General features: G+C 48.7%; 1 protein-coding gene and 1 pseudogene across 1 annotated transcript; both read right to left on the reverse strand.

The window, feature by feature from the left end:
- Window positions 1-232: 232 nt before the first annotated feature.
- Window positions 233-5,128, reverse strand: LOC126541190 (spastin-like; annotated as a pseudogene).
- A 7,898-nt stretch (window positions 5,129-13,026) lies between these two features.
- On the reverse strand, window positions 13,027-16,282 carry LOC126541282 (histone-lysine N-methyltransferase SETMAR-like). Its single transcript, XM_050187990.3, has 2 exons — window positions 15,459-16,282; window positions 13,027-13,138 (listed from the first exon to the last, which is right to left on the reverse strand). The coding sequence occupies exons 1-2, from the start codon at window positions 16,121-16,123 to the stop codon at window positions 13,027-13,029; spliced, it is 777 nt and encodes a 258-aa protein (XP_050043947.3). The 5' UTR covers window positions 16,124-16,282.
- Window positions 16,283-19,732: the final 3,450 nt, after the last annotated feature.

Genomic DNA, 19,732 nt, shown 5'->3' on the forward strand with positions numbered 1-19,732 from the left:
TATTCGGGCAAATAATCGGTCTGAAATCTCCAATCACCCATTATAATCTTTCACGAGCGATAGTATTATCGACTAATTCGATGGACGATGTTGTGGCTGACAACTTGTTTGTTCTAATAAAAGGACTGGTGGGTGCAGTGTATCGTCTGCTGGAGGACCCACCTCGGTAACCAATGCCTATAGCATTGCGTTGCTGAGCTCAAGGTCACCGGCTTGGTCCCGGTGACCTTGATCACAGCGTAGCCCTTTCGGGGAGTACGACCCGCGTGTTCTCGCCCGGTAGGGTCACATACACACGCTTCCTAAACCCCAAGTACGGCATCATCTAACTTTTTAAGGCCTTTTTGTGGTACCCATCACGAAAATTCGCTCTTCACTTCCAGTGTGGAGCCCATTAAACTCGACGAGGGATTCAATTATTAGTCTTTGCGTCGCTTCATGATTATTGTCTTTCCTTATGCTGAACAAGCAGTCAACCTCGTCGATGAAGATTATACTGGGCTGCAGTTACAGGGCTCGCACCAGCTTTTCACCTTCGCCGACGCATTCGGAAGTGAGCGAATCTGCGCTGATGCTGACAAACGTGGAGTGGGACTTGTGGGCCAGTGCCCTGGCCAGCACGCTCTTGCGATTGCCTGGGGGCCCAAAGAGCATCAGGCTCTTGGGTGGTGTCTTGAGACCTGTGAAAAGTTTTGCCCAATCTGTAGGCAGTATGAGCATCTCGCTGAGGGCCTGCTTGGCCACTTCCTGGCCAGCAATGCCACTGAAGAGCACCTCGGGGCCGCCATCCACGATCTCGTCCAGGATCATGTGCGCCAGCCGAGCGTCAGCTCCTTTAAGCGTTGACACCCGGCTCCCTTCGCTGCCGAGCCGCGGGCGCTGGGTCGTGAGACCCCGGGAGGCTCCTGTCGACCTTTAGACTGTTGGGTATTCGGCTATTGCTGATTTAACCGCCGTCTGGCTGCCCTTGGCGTTGGTGCCAACGCCGCATTATTGGCGGTCGGTCGACCAAGCCGCTATAGGGACTTGGCCGTCGTCTTGGCGCCTTCAGTCGTCGTGTTTCGCGGCAGCGTCTGGGCCCTCGGAACGACTGCCTGCGTCACCACTCCTGACAGCGATGTTGTTGCTGCATGTTTCCTGAGCGTGACACCAGAAGGCGTCTTGGGCGACAGCGGCGTCAACGTGCAGCGCCTGTGCCTGTCGCCGGGCTGGCCATGGGCGCCGCCATTCTCGGCAATTTTTAGCTGTGAAGGGCCGTCCTGATTCGTGGTTGCATCCTGGCCGGGCGCCACCTTCTACCACGTTCGCCGTTTCTGGTTGGCCTGGGGGCGGGCCACACCCGCGTGCCAGGGCAGCTCATCTTCAAGGCCCTCGATCTTGGCCATGCTCTCTAGAAAGGAGAGCCTGTCCTTGGCAATCTCAAGGTTGACCCTCATCTTGTCGGTCAGCCTGTGTGCCCTCCCCCTTGAAGGACCTTTTTCTTCGGAGAAGTCAATGGCAATTCCAGTCTGCACTTCTTCAATACCCTGGAGGCAGAGGTCGGTAGCTAATTCTTTGAGATCGCCATTCTGCTCGTCGCATTTCAGAGCCTTGGAGAGGAAATCAAAGGCCGGCTTGAGTGCTGTTTCTGGCAAATGAGCAAGTTCGCGTCGGGCTTCACACTGCACGTCTCCATTGCATCGGAGGTACTGGGCAACGCCGACAGATGGCCGTAGTGTCGCCCGACGAAGTCGTGGCTGAGGCCGCCGCGGAAAAAGAACAGCAACCCAGTGAACATACTCGTGAGAAGCCATCGTAGCAGCGGAAAGATCCCGAGCACGGGGTAAACCACGTAGCCGCCGACGGTTCTGAGTGTATGCGGTCGGGAAGTGTCGACAGTGCTAACACTCTCGTCAGCGCCGGGCGTAATCTCCAGCGGAGCGATGCTTACAGCCATCTGCACATCGCCATAACAATCGACTCGTCTGCTGCGCTCGTGTTCGTGCACCGTGCGTTAGGTTCTGGTGAAAGAACCCATAGGGGTTAAAATTATTCCAACTCCCCCCGTTACAGCGTGCTTCATAAGGAGATCGTGTGCATGGTAAAATTTCAGATGCAGCTATATGGCGACGATGGCGGGAAAATGACAACATGACGAGAATCGAATAAAGAAGCCGCAGTGATGACGAACGGAGCGACCCCGACGGCATCACAGCAGTATGACAACGAATGCATGACGACTCTATGACAACGATAGTTGACGGCGTCGCCATGACGAGAGTCGGTTCACGAAGCTGGAGCGACGACGATGCATGCAACAACACAACGGCATCACAACCATGAGCACATGCCTATTGACCTAGGCTGTTAGATAACTTCGTTCCCTGAGTCGGGCGTTGGACGCATGACGATTACAGCATGGGGAAAGCCAGATGACGAAGCTGGAATATGTCGCTCACACTTGGTGCCCTACTTTTTTTAAATATGGACATGGTCGGTTTCGTGGGCTTGACCTTCGGCAGCCACTTTCACGGGCCTGTTTACCAACGTGGCTATAAAGTTCATGCAATTCGGACCATGTAAGCACGTATGCTGGTCTCCGTTCACGCCAAATCACGGCCGAGGAAGGCCACGAGCACTATTTGCCCACGGTTGCAGGAAGAAAGGACTAAAGGTCAGCACCAATCACAGTGCGCGTAAATTAGGAGTCGCTGGGCTGACTGCAGGAGCAGGTGCTTACCACGAGAGACTGCACCCCAGTGCAAATGACCCGGCCACCACATCCGAGAAACATAATATGGCTGTCAAGAATGATGGTGGGGTAATTCGCACTCTCCGAACCGGAGGGGATGGGGCGACAACAAACCCACCCCGCGTGCGTTTAGTGAGGGTTCGACTGCTGACCGGCGATAAGGTCCACGCCTGATCGACCGTGAACCAGAGGCATGAGACGGGAGGCGACGTACCACTAACACATTCAATTTAATAAAATAAAATCATGGGCAAAACATAATAAAAGAAAAGGAACATACAAATTACAAGCCGTGGGGTTTAGTTCGCGGAAGGCGTGCGGGTCACACAGCACACGCCCTGACGCCACTCGCGCGACACTAAGCCCACCACGTGGGAGCTCCTAAGACTCGCGAAATAACAAAAAATACGCGACAAAAATGAAAAATACACGTGACAATGAATACGGCAAACACTAAACTAACAGGACATATAAGAAACAACACTCGATGGATAATTAAACGAAAGATTAAACGCGATTAGAAAAGAGAGTCCGGCGGAAAGTTCTGAGAGCGGCCTGGAACACGAGGCTTATCTGGGGCGTGCTTGCCGAGATCCCGATCTGAAGAGCGTCGGGCTGCTGGTACCTCGCTGCCGAAGATCCTGACGGACTTGCACCGTCTGTCGGTCGAATGGCGAAGACTTCGGCCTGGAGGTTTCAGCCTGCCGACCACATCTTCAGCTGTCTCCCGGTGCACGACCCCGCTCCTTCGTCCTCCAAGCTGCTCTGCCGCCCACCGAACCGCTTCGTCCCTCCGTCGCGCTCAGGCGACCCACGTGATCAACCCGTCGGGCGGGTTCAGGGACAATGGGGAGCGCTCTCCCTCATCGCCGTGCAAGCAGCATTGCGGCTGCGGTGGCAATGTCGGCCCACTCGAGAGGGGCGCGGGCATGCAACTCTGTGACACCACCCCGACGACAAGAATGTTATTCTAATAACATTCAAACTAACACAGAGTCATGTACGCGCACCTTAAGGAGACCGCACTCCCCACGCACTCGAAGGTCACGCGCACAATCACGTCGTCGTGTGGGTCACGGCACTTCGCACAAGGCACCTGTCCGCGCACATCGCCGCCTCGCTCTCGGCCAGTCAGTGCACTCCGCAACACAACTACAATGCCGGATAAAACATGACTGAAAATCAGCTGCTAAAAATTGATATGATACTGTATTGTTCCCCTTGGGTCGTGTGACTGACGCAAACCATGGCAGAGCCGGTACGCGCAGTCTACACGCAACACGTATCACACACACACAAAACAAAACATACAAAAATAACAAAGATCGGTGAATGGAAGGGCAGAAAAATTAATTCGTTAACAAATGCAATCAAACATAAAAAAAGTTACGTGGCACTATCAACAAATCGAAACTGTCAACACAGTGCCGGCTGCCCTGCTTAATACCCCCTGCTCTTCAAACGGACTCGCTGCGGTCGCATTCCTGCCGTCCCCCGAGCTTTCCCGACGCATACGTGGGGAGACGCACTAGCCGCTCTACAGCGACATATCACCTCGCGCCCCGGTTGCCTGCTTTTGGCTCGGTGGTTGGGGTACACTGAACCTTGCTCGGTCCTCACCCACGCGCAGCGCTTGGCCAACCGGGTGCCACGAAGTGCGCGGCTTAGCAGCATCTGCCGCAGCGAATATATCGCTCGCGCTTTCTTTCGCGGCGACGAGCAACGCTTCGCGACCGCCAAGCTCCGTCGGCGCCTCCGTGACCTCTGCGCCGTTTTGCGCGGCCTCTTCCTTATCCTCTGCAATCTGCCAGCGGTCCGTACCTCGTACCTCCGCGGTGTGCGGTAACCCGCCAGCCTCCGCCGCGCCACACACTTCGCCGCCTCTCTCGGCCTGCGATGGCACAATTTGCCTGCGCGGCGGCTGACGTTTTTCGTGACCGGCTTCTGACCATCGTTACCCGCCACACCGCCTGATTCTCGAAGTACCGGCCTCTCGTTCGCTTCGAAGGCCCCGGCACCCAAGGGCTGAGGCACGAGGCAGGATTCGGGCTGGGCACAATCCTGAACAAGGCTCACTCCAGAGGGCTGAGGTTGGTCAGCGGCGGCGGTCGAGCCCGGCAGGCACTCTCTGTTGCGAATGCTCTCGACACGGCCCTCCCTAGAGCGCAACAGCGCAATTTCCCTCTCCCACTCGAGGACGCGCTGGGAAGACCGTGCCGCGTCGCACTCATCCGCCTCGCGCTGTCGAAGCTCTCGCGCTTTCCTGCGCTCGCGACGATCCGCCTCCTCTTTGGAGCGCATGTCGCGCAGAAACTCCTGGAGTGCTGGCCCCTCAAGGCCCCTCTGCCTCCCGACGGCCACGATGCGCTCCAACTCCTCGAGGAGTCCATCAGCCATATCTTGGCTTTCTCCCGCTCTCCGCGATACGCGTCTCTTACGCCCGCTATGCCTCGTGGTCACGGAAGATCGTGGTCAGCAAGTCCTGTCGTGCGGACGCCAGTTGTCAAAGAATGATGGTGGGGTAATTCGCACTCTCCGAACCGGAGGGGATGGGGCGACAACAAACCCACCCCGCGTGCGTTTAGTGAGGGTTCGACTGCTGACCGGCGATAAGGTCCACGCCTGATCGACCGTGAACCAGAGGCATGAGACGGGAGGCGACGTACCACTAACACATTCAATTTAATAAAATAAAATCATGGGCAAAACATAATAAAAGAAAAAGAACATACAAATTACAAGCCGTGGGGTTTAGTTCGCGGAAGGCGTGCGGGTCACACAGCACACGCCCTGACGCCACTCGCGCGACACTAAGCCCACCACGTGGGAGCTCCTAAGACTCGCGAAATAACAAAAAATACGCGACAAAAATGAAAAATACACGTGACAATGAATACGGCAAACACTAAACTAACAGGACATATAAGAAACAACACTCGATGGATAATTAAACGAAAGATTAAACGCGATTAGAAAAGAGAGTCCGGCGGAAAGTTCTGAGAGCGGCCTGGAACACGAGGCTTATCTGGGGCGTGCTTGCCGAGATCCCGATCTGAAGAGCGTCGGGCTGCTGGTACCTCGCTGCCGAAGATCCTGACGGACTTGCACCGTCTGTCGGTCGAATGGCGAAGACTTCGGCCTGGAGGTTTCAGCCTGCCGACCACATCTTCAGCTGTCTCCCGGTGCACGACCCCGCTCCTTCGTCCTCCAAGCTGCTCTGCCGCCCACCGAACCGCTTCGTCCCTCCGACGCGCTCAGGCGACCCACGTGATCAACCCGTCGGGCGGGTTCAGGGACAATGGGGAGCGCTCTCCCTCATCGCCGTGCAAGCAGCGTTGCGGCTGCGGTGGCAATGTCGGCCCACTCGAGAGGGGCGCGGGCATGCAACTCTGTGACAATGGCAACCATGACCAAATGGAACAGCAGCGAAACCACACTCTGCAATCAATCACTTCAGTCTACCTTGCGCAAAAACCCAGGCCATCGAGCAAGAAGAGGAATCCCGAACAAGACTAGGAATTACGAATAATACGAATAAGAAAGCATGCATTCAAGACAGAAGCCACTCCACTCTGCAAGCAGTGAAGGCCAGAAACAGTAAGAAAAGTCAAATGCTACACAGTACACGGTGCAAAAGTTAATGCAAGACACATGCCATTGCCGCATTAGCTATTTGGAGGAGAGCGATTGCACATGGCAATGTGCATTAGAAAATACTGCTACAGATGTGGTATCACGCTGCTAGACAATGACTAGTATTAAGGAGGAGCAAAGAAACGGTTGGCTTTTATGTTTAGATGAGAAAGAAGAATGATCTCGAACAAGAATTGGGATCAAAAAGCTTGCATTCATCGCAAACAATTTTATACTAGACAAATGGAATTTGACAAAGCAACCGAAAACCACGAGTGGTGGAAGCGAAACAGAAAGGAAGTATTATGCTTAATTTCGAAAGAAACACTGACAGCTACCTGCTACAGCGACGTCTTGGCCACTGCAGCGTTTTGAGTTTTCTTTTGACAGCAGATTTAGGCGCTTTTGGCAAGCTTAATTCGCGGTTTTTATACAAAATGTGCCAAAGAAGCCGAAGGTGGACATAGTGATGCAGAAATTCCTGTTCGAAGTCTGAACTTCAGAATGGGAGATTGCCGGTCTCCTCTGACGCAATGGAGAATAATTCAATTGTAACACCTTGATGGCGTGCAATAGCATCTATTACATGTGTAAATTGGTCCTCCAGCCTCACGACATACTTACATGCTGCCTCAGTTGGGACAGTTCTATGGCTGATGGCTTTACCCTTTCTTTCAGCAGCTTTAAGCATCATAAATAACTAGCTAGATTTTTCCATGTTCTGGCTGTTTTCCTACAGGTGCTCGCGGCATGAGCTGCAGTGTCTTTTTTAGAAATGTATCTATCAAATATCCAGATGCATAGTAGACTACATTTGACCTAAGCACATCATAACATTCTTCTTCACTACTTTCAGAAAGCCCTTCTATAAAAGTAGCACTCGTAGAGCAAGGTGCCCCTTCAGTAGCTTTGCTAAGGTTGGTCAGTAGAAGTGCTTTAAGTTTAGTTGAAAGAAAACACTCGTCTTCCTCGCAGTTACTGTCGTTAGAAAGCTTGAAAAGTTTTGATACAGCAATGTGCCTTAATCCGTCCTAAAACTGGTAGAGATTTGGAATTTCATTGCAACCGTGCTGCTGCCGAATGAACCTGAACAAGTTCTCAGAGGGGATCCTTTTTCAGCCGTCGTGTCAACAAGAATTCAAAATAAAAAAGATTGCTGGAGGTCTTTCTACAGCAACAAAATTGCTTTGATTGTGACCCGCCATCTAATTATAGTTCCATGTTGGCGAGGGCAATCGAACTTCTAGGACTTCATCCAAAGCACTCAAGCCTTTAAATATAGAGTGCGATCTGGGGTAGAGGTAATGGCGTGTCTCATTTTCCGCTCTCTTATAACAGCTTGTACATCCTTTCTGTAAAGTTGCCTGTGTGTGTGGCAGTAGCAGACAGGGCGTAAAATGTAATGAAGGTCTGAATTGCGAAATGCAAACTGTTACTTAGTACTTGGGAAGCACATTTTACCTTCATGTTGCCGAAAAGAGTTTCGTATAAATGCCTGTCAATGATTTTCGGCAGATATTTGAGTCTGGGGTGATGGATGGACTTCTATATTTTGAGTATGTGTTTCCATGAAATGACATCTTTGCCAATATGGATGTCACATTTGCGCAAGTTGTTCCTAGTACATTTCAACAAGTGCATCGGATCTAAAATAAAATATATTTGGCCCTATATATTTCAAGAAACGGATCTTGTGGCGTTAGTCCAAGTGCTGTCCCAACAACACAATTGCTGCTAGCTTGATCCCAGATCATCATTGCCTTTACCTAAAGACCATAGTACTTCGGCTTGCTTACTAGTTCTCTCAGTAAACTCAAAACGGGTCTAGAATGAACTGTACCTCCATCTCTCATGATCTCATGAAAGCTACAAGCTGGAGTCACCGCTTCGCTGTGCCTGAGGCCTGAAACGAGTGTTGTGTTTGCTACATGACCAGAACTTTCATTGTTGCTGTCACCATAAGCAACAACGTCATGCTTAGAGTCGTACTGCAGGTTTCGTTTTAGAGAAATTTCGTCAAAGATGAGGGCACATGGCCAGTCCATAACATCCTACTTTTTTCCTTTCTTTTTCTTTTACGAAATCCGGGATCTCTGGCATCAATCCAGGTTTACTGATATTGCCAATAACCGAGTTTCTGACGTTTTTACCGTCGCAAGGCTCAGCGTTTTTGCCAGGTACCTGTACTTCCTGGGGCTACTGAAATAGAGGTTAAGTGCAAACTGACGAAACCCTTTTGGCCAGCGTCGTCCGTGCTTGTGCAGAGGTTGCTGGTGCACTTGAACACGAAGAATTTTTACAACTCTTTGTTGAGGTACTTGGATAACTAGGCCAATGTCCGTGCTGGCGAAATGACGGCTGAGGCTCTTTTCACTCTTGACACAGTCATCTGTAGACTTGATATTTAATCCAAATATTTCTGCATCCACTTGTTTGTTCATGGTCTAAAAGTATTTCGAGTTTGGCCCCGGCCTCTTCCTGATAGCGTATATGGGGGCTCCTGTGACGACGGCTAAGACGTGCTTGGTGCAGACTCTGTTGGGGCATGACAGTAACACCTGAGATACAGCACAGATTAGCCAAACTCAAGTAGTGCTTTTTTAATGTTTGAACCAATTATCTGCCGTAAATATGAACAAGCATCTGCTACAGACAACATGTATCTCAAGATTAGCAACCCAATACAGCATATATCAAGCATATTTATTTCTGAACCCGATTTTGTTTACCTTGTAGGAGCAGCTAAAGTCCACACAATGGGCTTGTTGTAGAAGGCAGTAACTTCTCTGGTGGCTGGAGGGTGCGGTGCTTTACACTGGTGCCGTAGTCCTTACTGCATGTCTGGAACAGAAATTCTGACTGCATCAGAAATTCAAAAAGCACAATTTCGCAATATGAAATGTAAAAAGCTGTGACATATATATATTTTAATGCCTGGTGACTGCAGAACACATGCAAATGTGCACTGTTTTTTCTAGGGTGCTTAAGCAGCATGTGAATTCAATAAATATTGCTACTCTCGATACCGTTGACGTCTGTCTAACCGGGTCTAACGTCAATGGACGTAGTCAATAGAGGTAGTGGAGGTACTATAATACACGTTTGCTTTATTAGCAGCGCCGCGGTCGATTTTTTTGCCCTCTGTGGCGATTTATTGAACTTGAGAGTGTGGTACACTTGACGATAGAAAGACTATCACGGCATCGTGAACACGAGCACAAAGACCGTTTTATCGACGAGGAGGAACATGACTCGAACTAGCGCGCCGAGCCGATTTCCTTCTCGTACTCGTATGTGCGGATCGCCGTTTCTCCTAGCGGCAGCTCGGAACGGTAGTGGTGTCAAAGCGAATTCGTGTGATTCCAGCGGTTTCTATCTGTGATTGCTGCGATGTGAGATGACTCAAGGAGAACGGGCTACTACTGTGCTGTATTCGGCTGAAAAAAAAAAAAGCTTTCGGAAGTGAATGTGAAGTGCACCTTCAGCAGCGTTGACTCCGTGACTCCGCCGCTGCGGTTGCAAACAAGCGTCCGCTTTGGTTTGCCAGCATCAACATGCTGAAATGACTCGAGGCCATCAGCTTCATCGCGTGTACATAGCATTCACCACCAGCGTTTCCCGGTAAACGTTATGGTTACATAAGCCGCAGTTGCCGAGAAGCAGGAAAAGCACTCGGGGGTCTTTGAATGCCATCGTGTTGAACTCTTAAAGGACAAGCTTAGGCGTCCTCCCAATTTGTTTATTCCCAGTTAACGCACGGAATATTTCCGGAACGCATGGAACTCGTCGCGTGCGTCTGCTTAAATGAGGCACATATGCGACCACTGCCCCGAGGTCGTTTTATCGAGTACTCCATGCTCACGGCTCTTCCGGTTGAGTTATGTACATTCTTTATTTTGTAAAACTTGATGCCTGAGTTAAACAATGGTAAGAAAATCGTACTGCAGGAATTTTAGGAGCACGAAAGCTAGAAAAAAAGTGTTTCGTTGGAGCTTCGGAGTTACCGGTATTCGAATGTACGCTGGGGTGGCTCACCGCATAGCATGCGGAGACATTTATGATTGCCGCCCCCTGGGTGATACCTTCATACAGTTCAAGGCTACACATACAATGATAACACACAATATATAGACTTGACTCGCTTCCTGTTTAGATCGCGGGCACAGCTGTCACACGGCCTCTAGGCCCGTCTCCATTCGATATTACGGCTATATCGAAGCTCAAAGCTTAGTAACGACACGTTAAGAAATTTCCCAATAGCAGCCACTTCTTAGACCTCTCAGTAAAACTTGCAAAATTTCACTTGTCGTCAAGAACACGTTTGCCGTGCACACTGCAGCGGGATCTCACATACTGGTGTGGCGCCGGACGATAGACGGCGCTGTGATCGCAAAATGGCGGCGCCTTCAATAAAACGGTCTATAGTCACCGACCCAATATAGTAGTGCTACAACTGGCCTGTGTGATGAACAATTTGTGGCACGCTGCCAAAGACACGGCAAAAGCCCGAACTTTCCAAATACTCCTAGCCACCCGCAACCTTTGAAAAAAGAAAGTCGCAGTTTCGACCGAAAAGGCGAATCATGGATTGCGATAACACATTAGTGGACTGCTATACTAAGTAAGGATAATAGTTTTATCAGCCGTATCAAATTGTAAAGTTTGGCATACTAACTATATTAACAGGCATGGTGTCACGCACACGCATATGGTAATATGGTAATATGGTAACGCTCCTCATATAGTAATCCACTTTCAATGCGCTAGTTCGGCCTTTCCGAAACACTGCACACTTCTGCGTGCTCCTCGCCTCTTGTCATTCACTTAGGCAAGAAAGACCTGTCAAGATACGCAATGCTATTCGGTTTGAAAGCGAACAAAAGTTACCTTCTATAGAAAAGGAGAGCGTTTGACTGGGCGGTTCAATAAGCGCTGCGGGTCACCGCTCGAGGCTACCGTCGCCGGTTACATAAATTTTACGTAAGGATATTAGAATCCTTTTAACTTATTAGGGGCTCCAGCAACGCCAAGGTTGACTACCTGACGTTATTTAATGTGCAGCTAAATCTGAGCACCACCTGCATTTTTGCATTTCGCCATAATCGAAATGGGCATCAAATCGGCAACGTCGCACTCAGCACCACAAAGCTATGGCCCTGAATCGCCACGGCTAGTGCGGCAGCGCGAATCACATCTTTGGCTATGGCTGTCTAAAAGACGGATATCAAACAAACATAAATAAATAAGTAAATAACTAAGTAAATAAATATACAAGCCTGTGGAAATAAAAGTAACCAGAAATTTTGATCTTGTATGTAAACGCTTCTTCTTGTCTAGCGAAACGTAATAGCTCTTCCTTAAAAAAAACGTACTTGTTCATGTAAAAATGTTCTTACTCATTGAGCAGGTATGTATTTCGTTGACCTGTATATGTACTTTTGTGTATTGGACCAGCTACTAGCCACATAGGCTATTGGTCCAACTATTTTTGTGCACATTACTTGACATGTTTAAATAAAGCTCACTTTTTGATTGATTGATTTTAGCGTGCGTTTTATAATGCGAATAACATTCTTTGCCTACTTTAGACGCTTTGAACCTATCTATCTATCTATCTATCTATCTATCTATCTATCTATCTATCTATCTATCTATCTATCTATCTATCTATCTATCTATCTATCTATCTATCTATCTATCTATCTATCTATCTATCTATCTATCAGCAATGCTAGCCCATTGTCATGATGCCATCGTCGTCATACTGCTTTTCTCTGTCCATCAACGTCAATCTTCATTCGTCATTGTATTTTAATAATAGCGTAGTCATTCAATCGTGATTATGCTGCCTTTGTCATGCCATCATCGTCAGACAATCGCTATCAAGCCTCCATTGCCAGACAGTCGTCGTAATGCCGTCGTGATCGTGCCGTCATCTTATCTCCAGCCTTGTCATTCGACTCTCGTCACGCCATCTGTTGGAGCCCTTCGCTTAGCCCTATGTGGAGCCCTATGCGTAGGAGCCCTACGCATGTACGAAACACCCAAGACTTCATCGAAAAGGTTCGACACATAGAAATCGACTACGAGGAAGTGATGGTTTCCTTCGACGTAGTATCGCTCTTCGCGAGCGTTTAAATTGAACTTGCCATGGTAGTCTGTGCCACCGCCCTTGAGGCCCACCCAATGCCACACGAAAGAAGACCGATCAACGTGCATGATCTGTCCTGTCTTCTTGGTTTCTGCCTATCAAACACCTATTGTACTTATGAAAATGTCCCATTCAAGTAGATTCTCGAGTAGTAATGGGGGCAACTATTTCTGTTACAGTCGCCAACCTAGTAATGGAATACGTCGATAACGGCGCACTTGCATCCTTCACGCCAGCTCCCAAAGCTTTCCTCAGATACGTGGACGACTGCTTTTGTATTGTCAAAAAAGAAGCACTGCAGGTCTTTACAGTTCACTTGAATACCTTGGAGCCTGCCATATAGTTCACCTTTGAAGAGGAAACCGACGGCCGCCTCCCCTTTCTAGATGTACTAGTTTCCCTACAATCCTCAAGTCTAAAGTTCAACGCTTACCGAAAACCCACACATACCGGTCGTTACCTTCACTTCAGTTCCGTGCATCCTGATTGCCAAAAGCGTTCGGTTATTTCATCACTCCTCCGTCGAAAAAATGTCTGTTCCACGCGGGAAGATCAGGTGGCTGAAGCTGAGCACGTGCGCCGTGATCTGTCCAGCTGTGGCTGTCCTCATCATGTAATTGAATCTGTGAAACGCCAACTTGACCGTCCAAAGTTGCAACCTACACCAGGTACCCGAAAGCGAGCTGCCGTTCCATTTGTGCCAGGCATCAGTGAAACCCTGGCGCGTGTATTTCGTTCGTATGACGTAGAGACTGCGCCTGTGCCAGCTCGAAAACTGAGAGGAGGAGAGCGAGATATATATTTATTATGATAGAAAAGCTTAGAGGTTGGCTTGAATCAATGTACTGACCTGCTACTCGGCGTTGGGGGAAGGGGAAAGGGTGTAGACAGAAAGAATAGAGAAGACGCTGATTATGATGTTGAAGACGGTGGTCAAAATCTTGCACGCTCCAGCACTCTTCAAAGTCTCTTGTCCAGTCCGCTGTCATAAAAAAAATTGTTGAGAGCATTCAGACTATCAGGCTGATGACGAGGATTAGGCGAAGGTCCCAATAGAATCTTTTCAGGTAATGGTCCAACGACGAATTTTGACAAGATGTCTGTCAGCGATTTTCTCTGTACATCAAATCACGGGCAGTTACACAAGAGATGTTCTGAAGAATAAGCAAGTTCAAGTGAAGGACAAACTCAAGAAAGAAAGATTTCCTTCTGTGGTGTACTCAATTCCTTGCGCCGACTGGCCATTTTTGTATATCAGCCAATCAGGGGACTATGAACGAAGGTTACGCGATCACCAAAGGGACGTCAGAAACCGGCAAACAGATCAAAATGCACTTGCTGAGCACTCGATAGCTGCCGCAGACAACGTAAACTGGGACGAGGCACGTGTGATTGCACAAGAAAAGGACAGAAAGTCGCGGCTCTATCTCAAATCATTGATCATGCAGACGACAGCACATACGCTTAATCGCGCTGATGGAGACTTGCCTCCTAACTATGCAAGATGCCTGGGTCCGCTCAGGCGCCGTACTTAAAGAGCGACGAAAAATCTTTAGGCCTCGTTGCGATAAGGCTCCTGTGGGGGAGCCGAAACGTCATTTCGTCTTTCCTTTTTTTTGATCGGTGGTGTCTAATTTTTTGTCACGATCCATTGTCGTCATACAGGTTTCGTGATACAGAGGCATGCCATTTTCATCATACATTTGTCGTCATCCCATTATCCTCATACCATTGTCATGCCACCGTCGTCACTGTATCTTCGTCATCCAGTCATCGTTATGCCATCGTCGTCGTCATACTATTATCGTCACGCTTTGATCATCACGTTGTCGTTTCGACTCGTCATCAGATCAGTATCTTCATCCCATCGAAATCATATCTTCATTGTAATACAAGCTTCGTCAATCCATTGACGTCATTCCTTGGGCGTCATTCTATCGTAATTATGTTGTCGTCGTTCGATCGTGATTATGCCGGCGTTGTCATGCCATTGTCGTTACTGCGTCGTGGTCACGTGGACACTATCGTGCCTCAGCTGTCACACCGTCGTCGTCATGCCGTCTTAGTCCTGCCATCGTCGTCATTCCCGCTTCTCGCGGTTCTCGTCTTACCGTCGTCATCAGGCCATCGCCGTCACCTCATTGTCCTCATGTCGTCATCAACACGTTGTTGCCTTTGTACGAGCGTCATAATTAGGAAGTGACATCTCACTGTCGTCATGCCGTCGTCGTTATACGGCTTTTTGGTTTCATCGATGCCATTAATTCTTTCTCATTCCATCGTCATTGCGTCGGCGTCATACAATCGTCGTCATTCCTTCATGCAAATGGGCGACCTTGGCGAGTGAGTGCCGTAGCAAAATGAGACGATATCGGAGTATATAGCACATAGCCCAAGCAACAAAACTGTCAGAATTACCACTACACTTGCTAAATAAGCGTCACTTCAGGAATATTCTCTGTCGCTACATTGCTCGATTGCTGTTCGCATTACCGTCGAGAGTCCTCGTGAGATACGGGATCTGTTAGAATAGTATCCGACCTTTGGCCGAAGGAAAAAAACTGGCACAACTGCATCATTGGAAACCTAATCATCCTCAAAGTAGTCTCCTAGGGACTCCACAGACTTCTCCCAGCGGTGCTGCCATTTTTGGAAGCATTCTGAGAAGGCCTCTTTCGGAAGGGAGTTTAGCTCAGCTATCGCGCTCCTTTCAATGGCCTCTTGATTTTGGGAAACAGCCAGAAGACGCAGGGAGCCATATTAGGAGAATAAGGAGCCTGTTGAGCTACAGGAGTCTGGTTTTTCGCCAACAAAGTCTGAATCAAGTGCGAGGAATGTGCAGGATCATTGTCGTGATGGATGCCCCAATTTCCTGTTGATCACAACTCCGGTCTCTTGCGCCGCATAGCATCACGTAGGCGACGGAGGACATCCCTGTAGTACTCTTTGGTGATTGTTTGACCCTGTGGTGCGTACTCGTGGTGTACCACACCGCGGGAGTCTAAGAAAGCAGTCAGCATCACTTTGACGTTGCTGCGCACTAGGCGGGCCTTCTTTGATCTTGGTGACGTGGAATGCTTCCACTGTGACGACTGGGATTTGGTTTCCGGGTCGTACCCGTACACCCAAGACTCGTCACCAGTGATTATGGTGTTCATGAAGTCAGGGTCACTGTCTGTGGAATCCAGCATGCCCTGTGAGACTTCAACACGAAGTTGCTTTTGCTCCTCCGTGAGCAGCTTCGGCACGAATTTCGCCGCAACTCTCTTCATGGCCAAATCTTCGGTCATAATGAAATGTGCAGAAAAAGTGCTCATGCCCACCACTTCCGCAATTTCTCGGATAGTCACATGACGGTCCCGCGTCACCACAGCGTTCACTTCGGCAATGACCTGGTCATTTCGGCATGTTGATGGCAGACCGGAGCGTGGCTCGATCTCCACCGATGTGCGGCCGTCTTTAAACCGGTTGTACCACTCCTTAATGCGTGTGCTGCTCATAGCATCGTCACTGAAAGCCGTGTGAATCTTCCGAATGATTTCCACTTGGCTGTTGCCCAGTTTCTGGCAAAATTTGATGCAGTAGCGCTGCTCCAGTCGCTCTGCCATTTTCCTTGCAATAAAAAACCGTCGAGAGCACTGCGCACTACCTCACTCAAACGCTGTGTCCCAGCGACTGACGCTATCGGCAGGCGGAAAAAAATTCGCGCATGCGCACGAAGGTTCAAGGTCGGCTGATGAAAGCGCGCTTGTTTCATATCCATCAGGTGTTCGCAAAAAAAAAATAATAAGGTCGGATACTTTCCAAACAGACCTCGTAAGTTCTGCCGTAATTTTTGCTCTTTCATCATCATCTGCTTTCTTTTTCTTTATTTGATTGCGCGTAACGTAGGCTAGGGTTACTTCGTTTCCCTCACTTATCGGAGGTCTCAGCAACAGCGGCGCTAATGCCTTTCGGCTGCATTAAGACGTTATGGCCAGATACTCAAGCTTTCTAATTACTGTTACGGAGATAACGTGTATTTACAAGAAGAGGCGACTGATCCAAGGCTTTCGCACATGCCTCTGGCCACTTCGTCGTTGTCGTCTTAGTGCGACCAACAGTGACAGCCCGTTCACTGTATCATGGCAATACGTAAGTATTTCTGAGCTTACGCAAAACAGATTACACCATTACATGCCTGAGCTCTACGACAAGTCTTATTCCACCAATTGCAATACATCCCTTAACGTATATCATTTACTCTGGCCGTGCTCGCAAGCTCACATAAACTCCGAACCGGACAAGCACAAGTTCGAAAAAGCAATCCGGAGCGAAGAACTCTCTCCCCAACTCTGGGCTGTCCAGCAGGTCCACGACGCCGCCAGGAAACTCAACCTCCCGGTTCCGTCGTGGGAGACGCCCACTCCATGAGAGCCCAAAGCTCTCGTGGCCTGCAGGACCTGAATAAAGTTGATTTCCTTCCTTCCTACCCGACGAGGAGACCCGTCCGTTTGTCCATCACGTAAGACGAATCGCTACAAAGAAATACTGTATAAAAAATGAATTCGAAAGGAAAAAATTCCCATTTACGCCTGAAAGGCGAAGCACCGATTGCGATAGCAAATTAGTAGATAGCTCTAAGTAAGTATAGCAGGTTTATCGGCCATATAAACTTGTAAACATTCGCTTACTAAATAAACTCTCAATGATATAATGCCTAGGCGTGACTCAAGAAGGACGTAGAAAGGAACAGACACACGGCGACATCACTGTCTTTTTATGTATGCTCCTTTCTACGCCCTTGTTCAGTCGCGCTCACACATTCTGTCATAGAGTCAAACCAACTAGCCTGTCAACGCATTTTAACTAAATTAACCAGCACGGTGTAACGCGCGCACAGGTAAACATAAACACACATCGCTCGATGACAGCGTAAACTGTCTGTGAAAACGCTGGAGTTAGGAAGCGCGGCAGCAGCCGCGAGCCAATAGACTTCCATGCATCTGTAGCTGCAACACGTACGAAACATCAATACATACGAGCCTACCGGCACTATGTGCCCTATGCAAACATCGCAGATTGCTTTGAAGATGAGACCCGCGCGGGCGCGCACTTTGGCCCCGTCGTAGACTCCTTTCAAAACCTACGAGCGCCGGCAACGCGTTCCTACGGCGTCCACCAAAGGCGTCTACTACGGCGGCCGCGATTCGCGTGGCTAACGCTGTGGTAGACGCCGCGGTTGTCTCCATTCTGTAAGGAGTGGCGGGTGAGGAGGATATCGAGGCACCATAGAGAAAGAAAAAAAATCTCTATGGAGGCACCGTAGAAGCCACCGGAGAAGAACTCCCCTCCTCCCTCGCCTCACCCCCCTGCCTCACGCGCCACAGGAGAGGGCAAGCATCCGGGCCGCGTTCCTCGCTCGCGCACGTGAGATTGAACCGCGTTCGCCGGCTCACCCTCACAAGCTTTCACTCATACGGAAACTCACGGCGACAGCCGGAATGCGCCTGGAGTGTCCATATAATTGCTATCGCAACAGAATGTTGTCGAGTTTTGAATCTACGACCCTCCGTTCAGAAGGCGAGTGCCTTACCCATTGGGCTAAAGAACACCCACACTTGCAGAAGGGAGATATATCTAAACCATATGAATGCGTTGTACCGGTGGTACAAAGCAAATGTCAAATGAGAACAGCTTCTATGAAGGCTTTGTTGAAAGATTTGGTGATGGTGGAATAAAAGCCATCTCTAGGACCACCCGCATGTATAGACGACTTAGAGCATTGTAGACCTATGAAAAATTCCTATTTTTCGAAAATTTACTGCCGAATACGGCACATCGCCCATGCTGTTCAGTGGTCGCGGAATGCGCCTTCCGTTGGGGCGTTCCTTCAACGACCGAAATGCCACTGATCTCTGAGGGCCCATGCGCTTCACGTGGCGCAACACCCACAGATCAGCGGTTAATGAGTTGATAAGGAGTGATTAGGGGTTATATGGGTCTCATCACGTTTGATAATGGTTCGACACGGATAGATAAGGTGTAATAGAGCTATTAGGGCTTATAATGGTCGAAACAATTCTGATAAGGTTAATAAGGAAGGATAAGGGTTGACAAGATTCGGATATAGTCCGATAAAGTTGGTAAGAACCGATAGAGTTGATAACGTTTGGATGATTACCAGTAATGTTGATAAGGGCAGATAAGAGTTGATAAGGCTAATATCGACTCCGATAGAGCTGATAACAATCGATAAGGGTCGATAGGGTTTATAATGGTTGGATAAAGTTTCATAACATTGATAAGCAAAAGGAGAACAAGGTGAAAGTGGGAGCCAACATTTCGACAAGTGGACTTGTCTTTAGAAGAACCCTACCTATATTTTCTGTGCCAAGGAAAGCATATGTCGCCTTGAAAAAGACAAGTCCACTTGTCGAAACCTTGGCTCCCGCTTTCACCTTGTTCTCGTTTTGCTCATAGTTTTGAATTTCGATTTCCCGCCTTTCCCCTGTTATCCCTATAACATTGAAAATGACACTGGGCTGCGTGAAGTTGAAGAACTGGCACACTGCTTGCGGATTCGTAGACAACTCCAGGAGATGTTTCTACGTGAATATTTTTTTCAACAGACGGAGCCTTGCGCGTACATTTTGTAAGCGTGAAGAAATTGTAGAACCATTTTCTTGCAGACAACTGTACAGTGCCATTTCAACCACAGTAACATGCACGTTCATCATTGGTGCGTGGTATGAGCTTTAGAGTGGATAATATAGTATACGTGCGTGGTGAGAACAAAAAGAAATTGACTGTTGTACGTTACTGAATAATAACATTAATAGTAATCACTGTAGAATGTGCCTTCCTGAAGCCAGGCTGTTCCGTTGGTTGACTGAAGTCATCTGCCATCCTGATTATATTGTAGAATACATTGGTGAATATTTTGTACGATACTGGAAACAAGCTATTTGTACTGTTATGTTTCGGTTCTTTAACGTTTTCCTTGTTATGGTTTAGCATGATTTCGGCATTCTCCCAAATTTCTGGTACACGCGAAGTGTTAAAGCACTGCGAGTTAAGGGTCGCAAGATTTTCAATTGCAATATCTCCTCCATGTTTTATCAAATCTACATTTATTCCATCTTCCAGCTTTGCTGCTTTTTGAGAAGCTTCTTGCGTGTCTCAATGACTTAGCGAAACCAAAATTCACACTGTCTGTCCAATTCCCTCAGGCAGCA

The sequence above is a fragment of the Dermacentor andersoni genome, chromosome 2 (assembly GCF_023375885.2).
Source record: "Dermacentor andersoni chromosome 2, qqDerAnde1_hic_scaffold, whole genome shotgun sequence".
In the NCBI taxonomy this organism is placed as follows: domain Eukaryota; kingdom Metazoa; phylum Arthropoda; class Arachnida; order Ixodida; family Ixodidae; genus Dermacentor; species Dermacentor andersoni.

What these genes read in the sequence shown, in the direction of transcription:
- LOC126541282 (XM_050187990.3), bottom strand. Translation starts at nt 16,123, where the DNA reads ATGGCAGAGCGACTGGAGCAGCGCTACTGCATCAAATTTTGCCAGAAA. An exon ending in GGTCAAACAATCACCAAAGA is followed by an intron (nt 13,139 to 15,458) that starts GTACTACAGGGA and finishes GGCGTTTCACAG; the next exon opens with ATTCAATTACATGATGAGGA.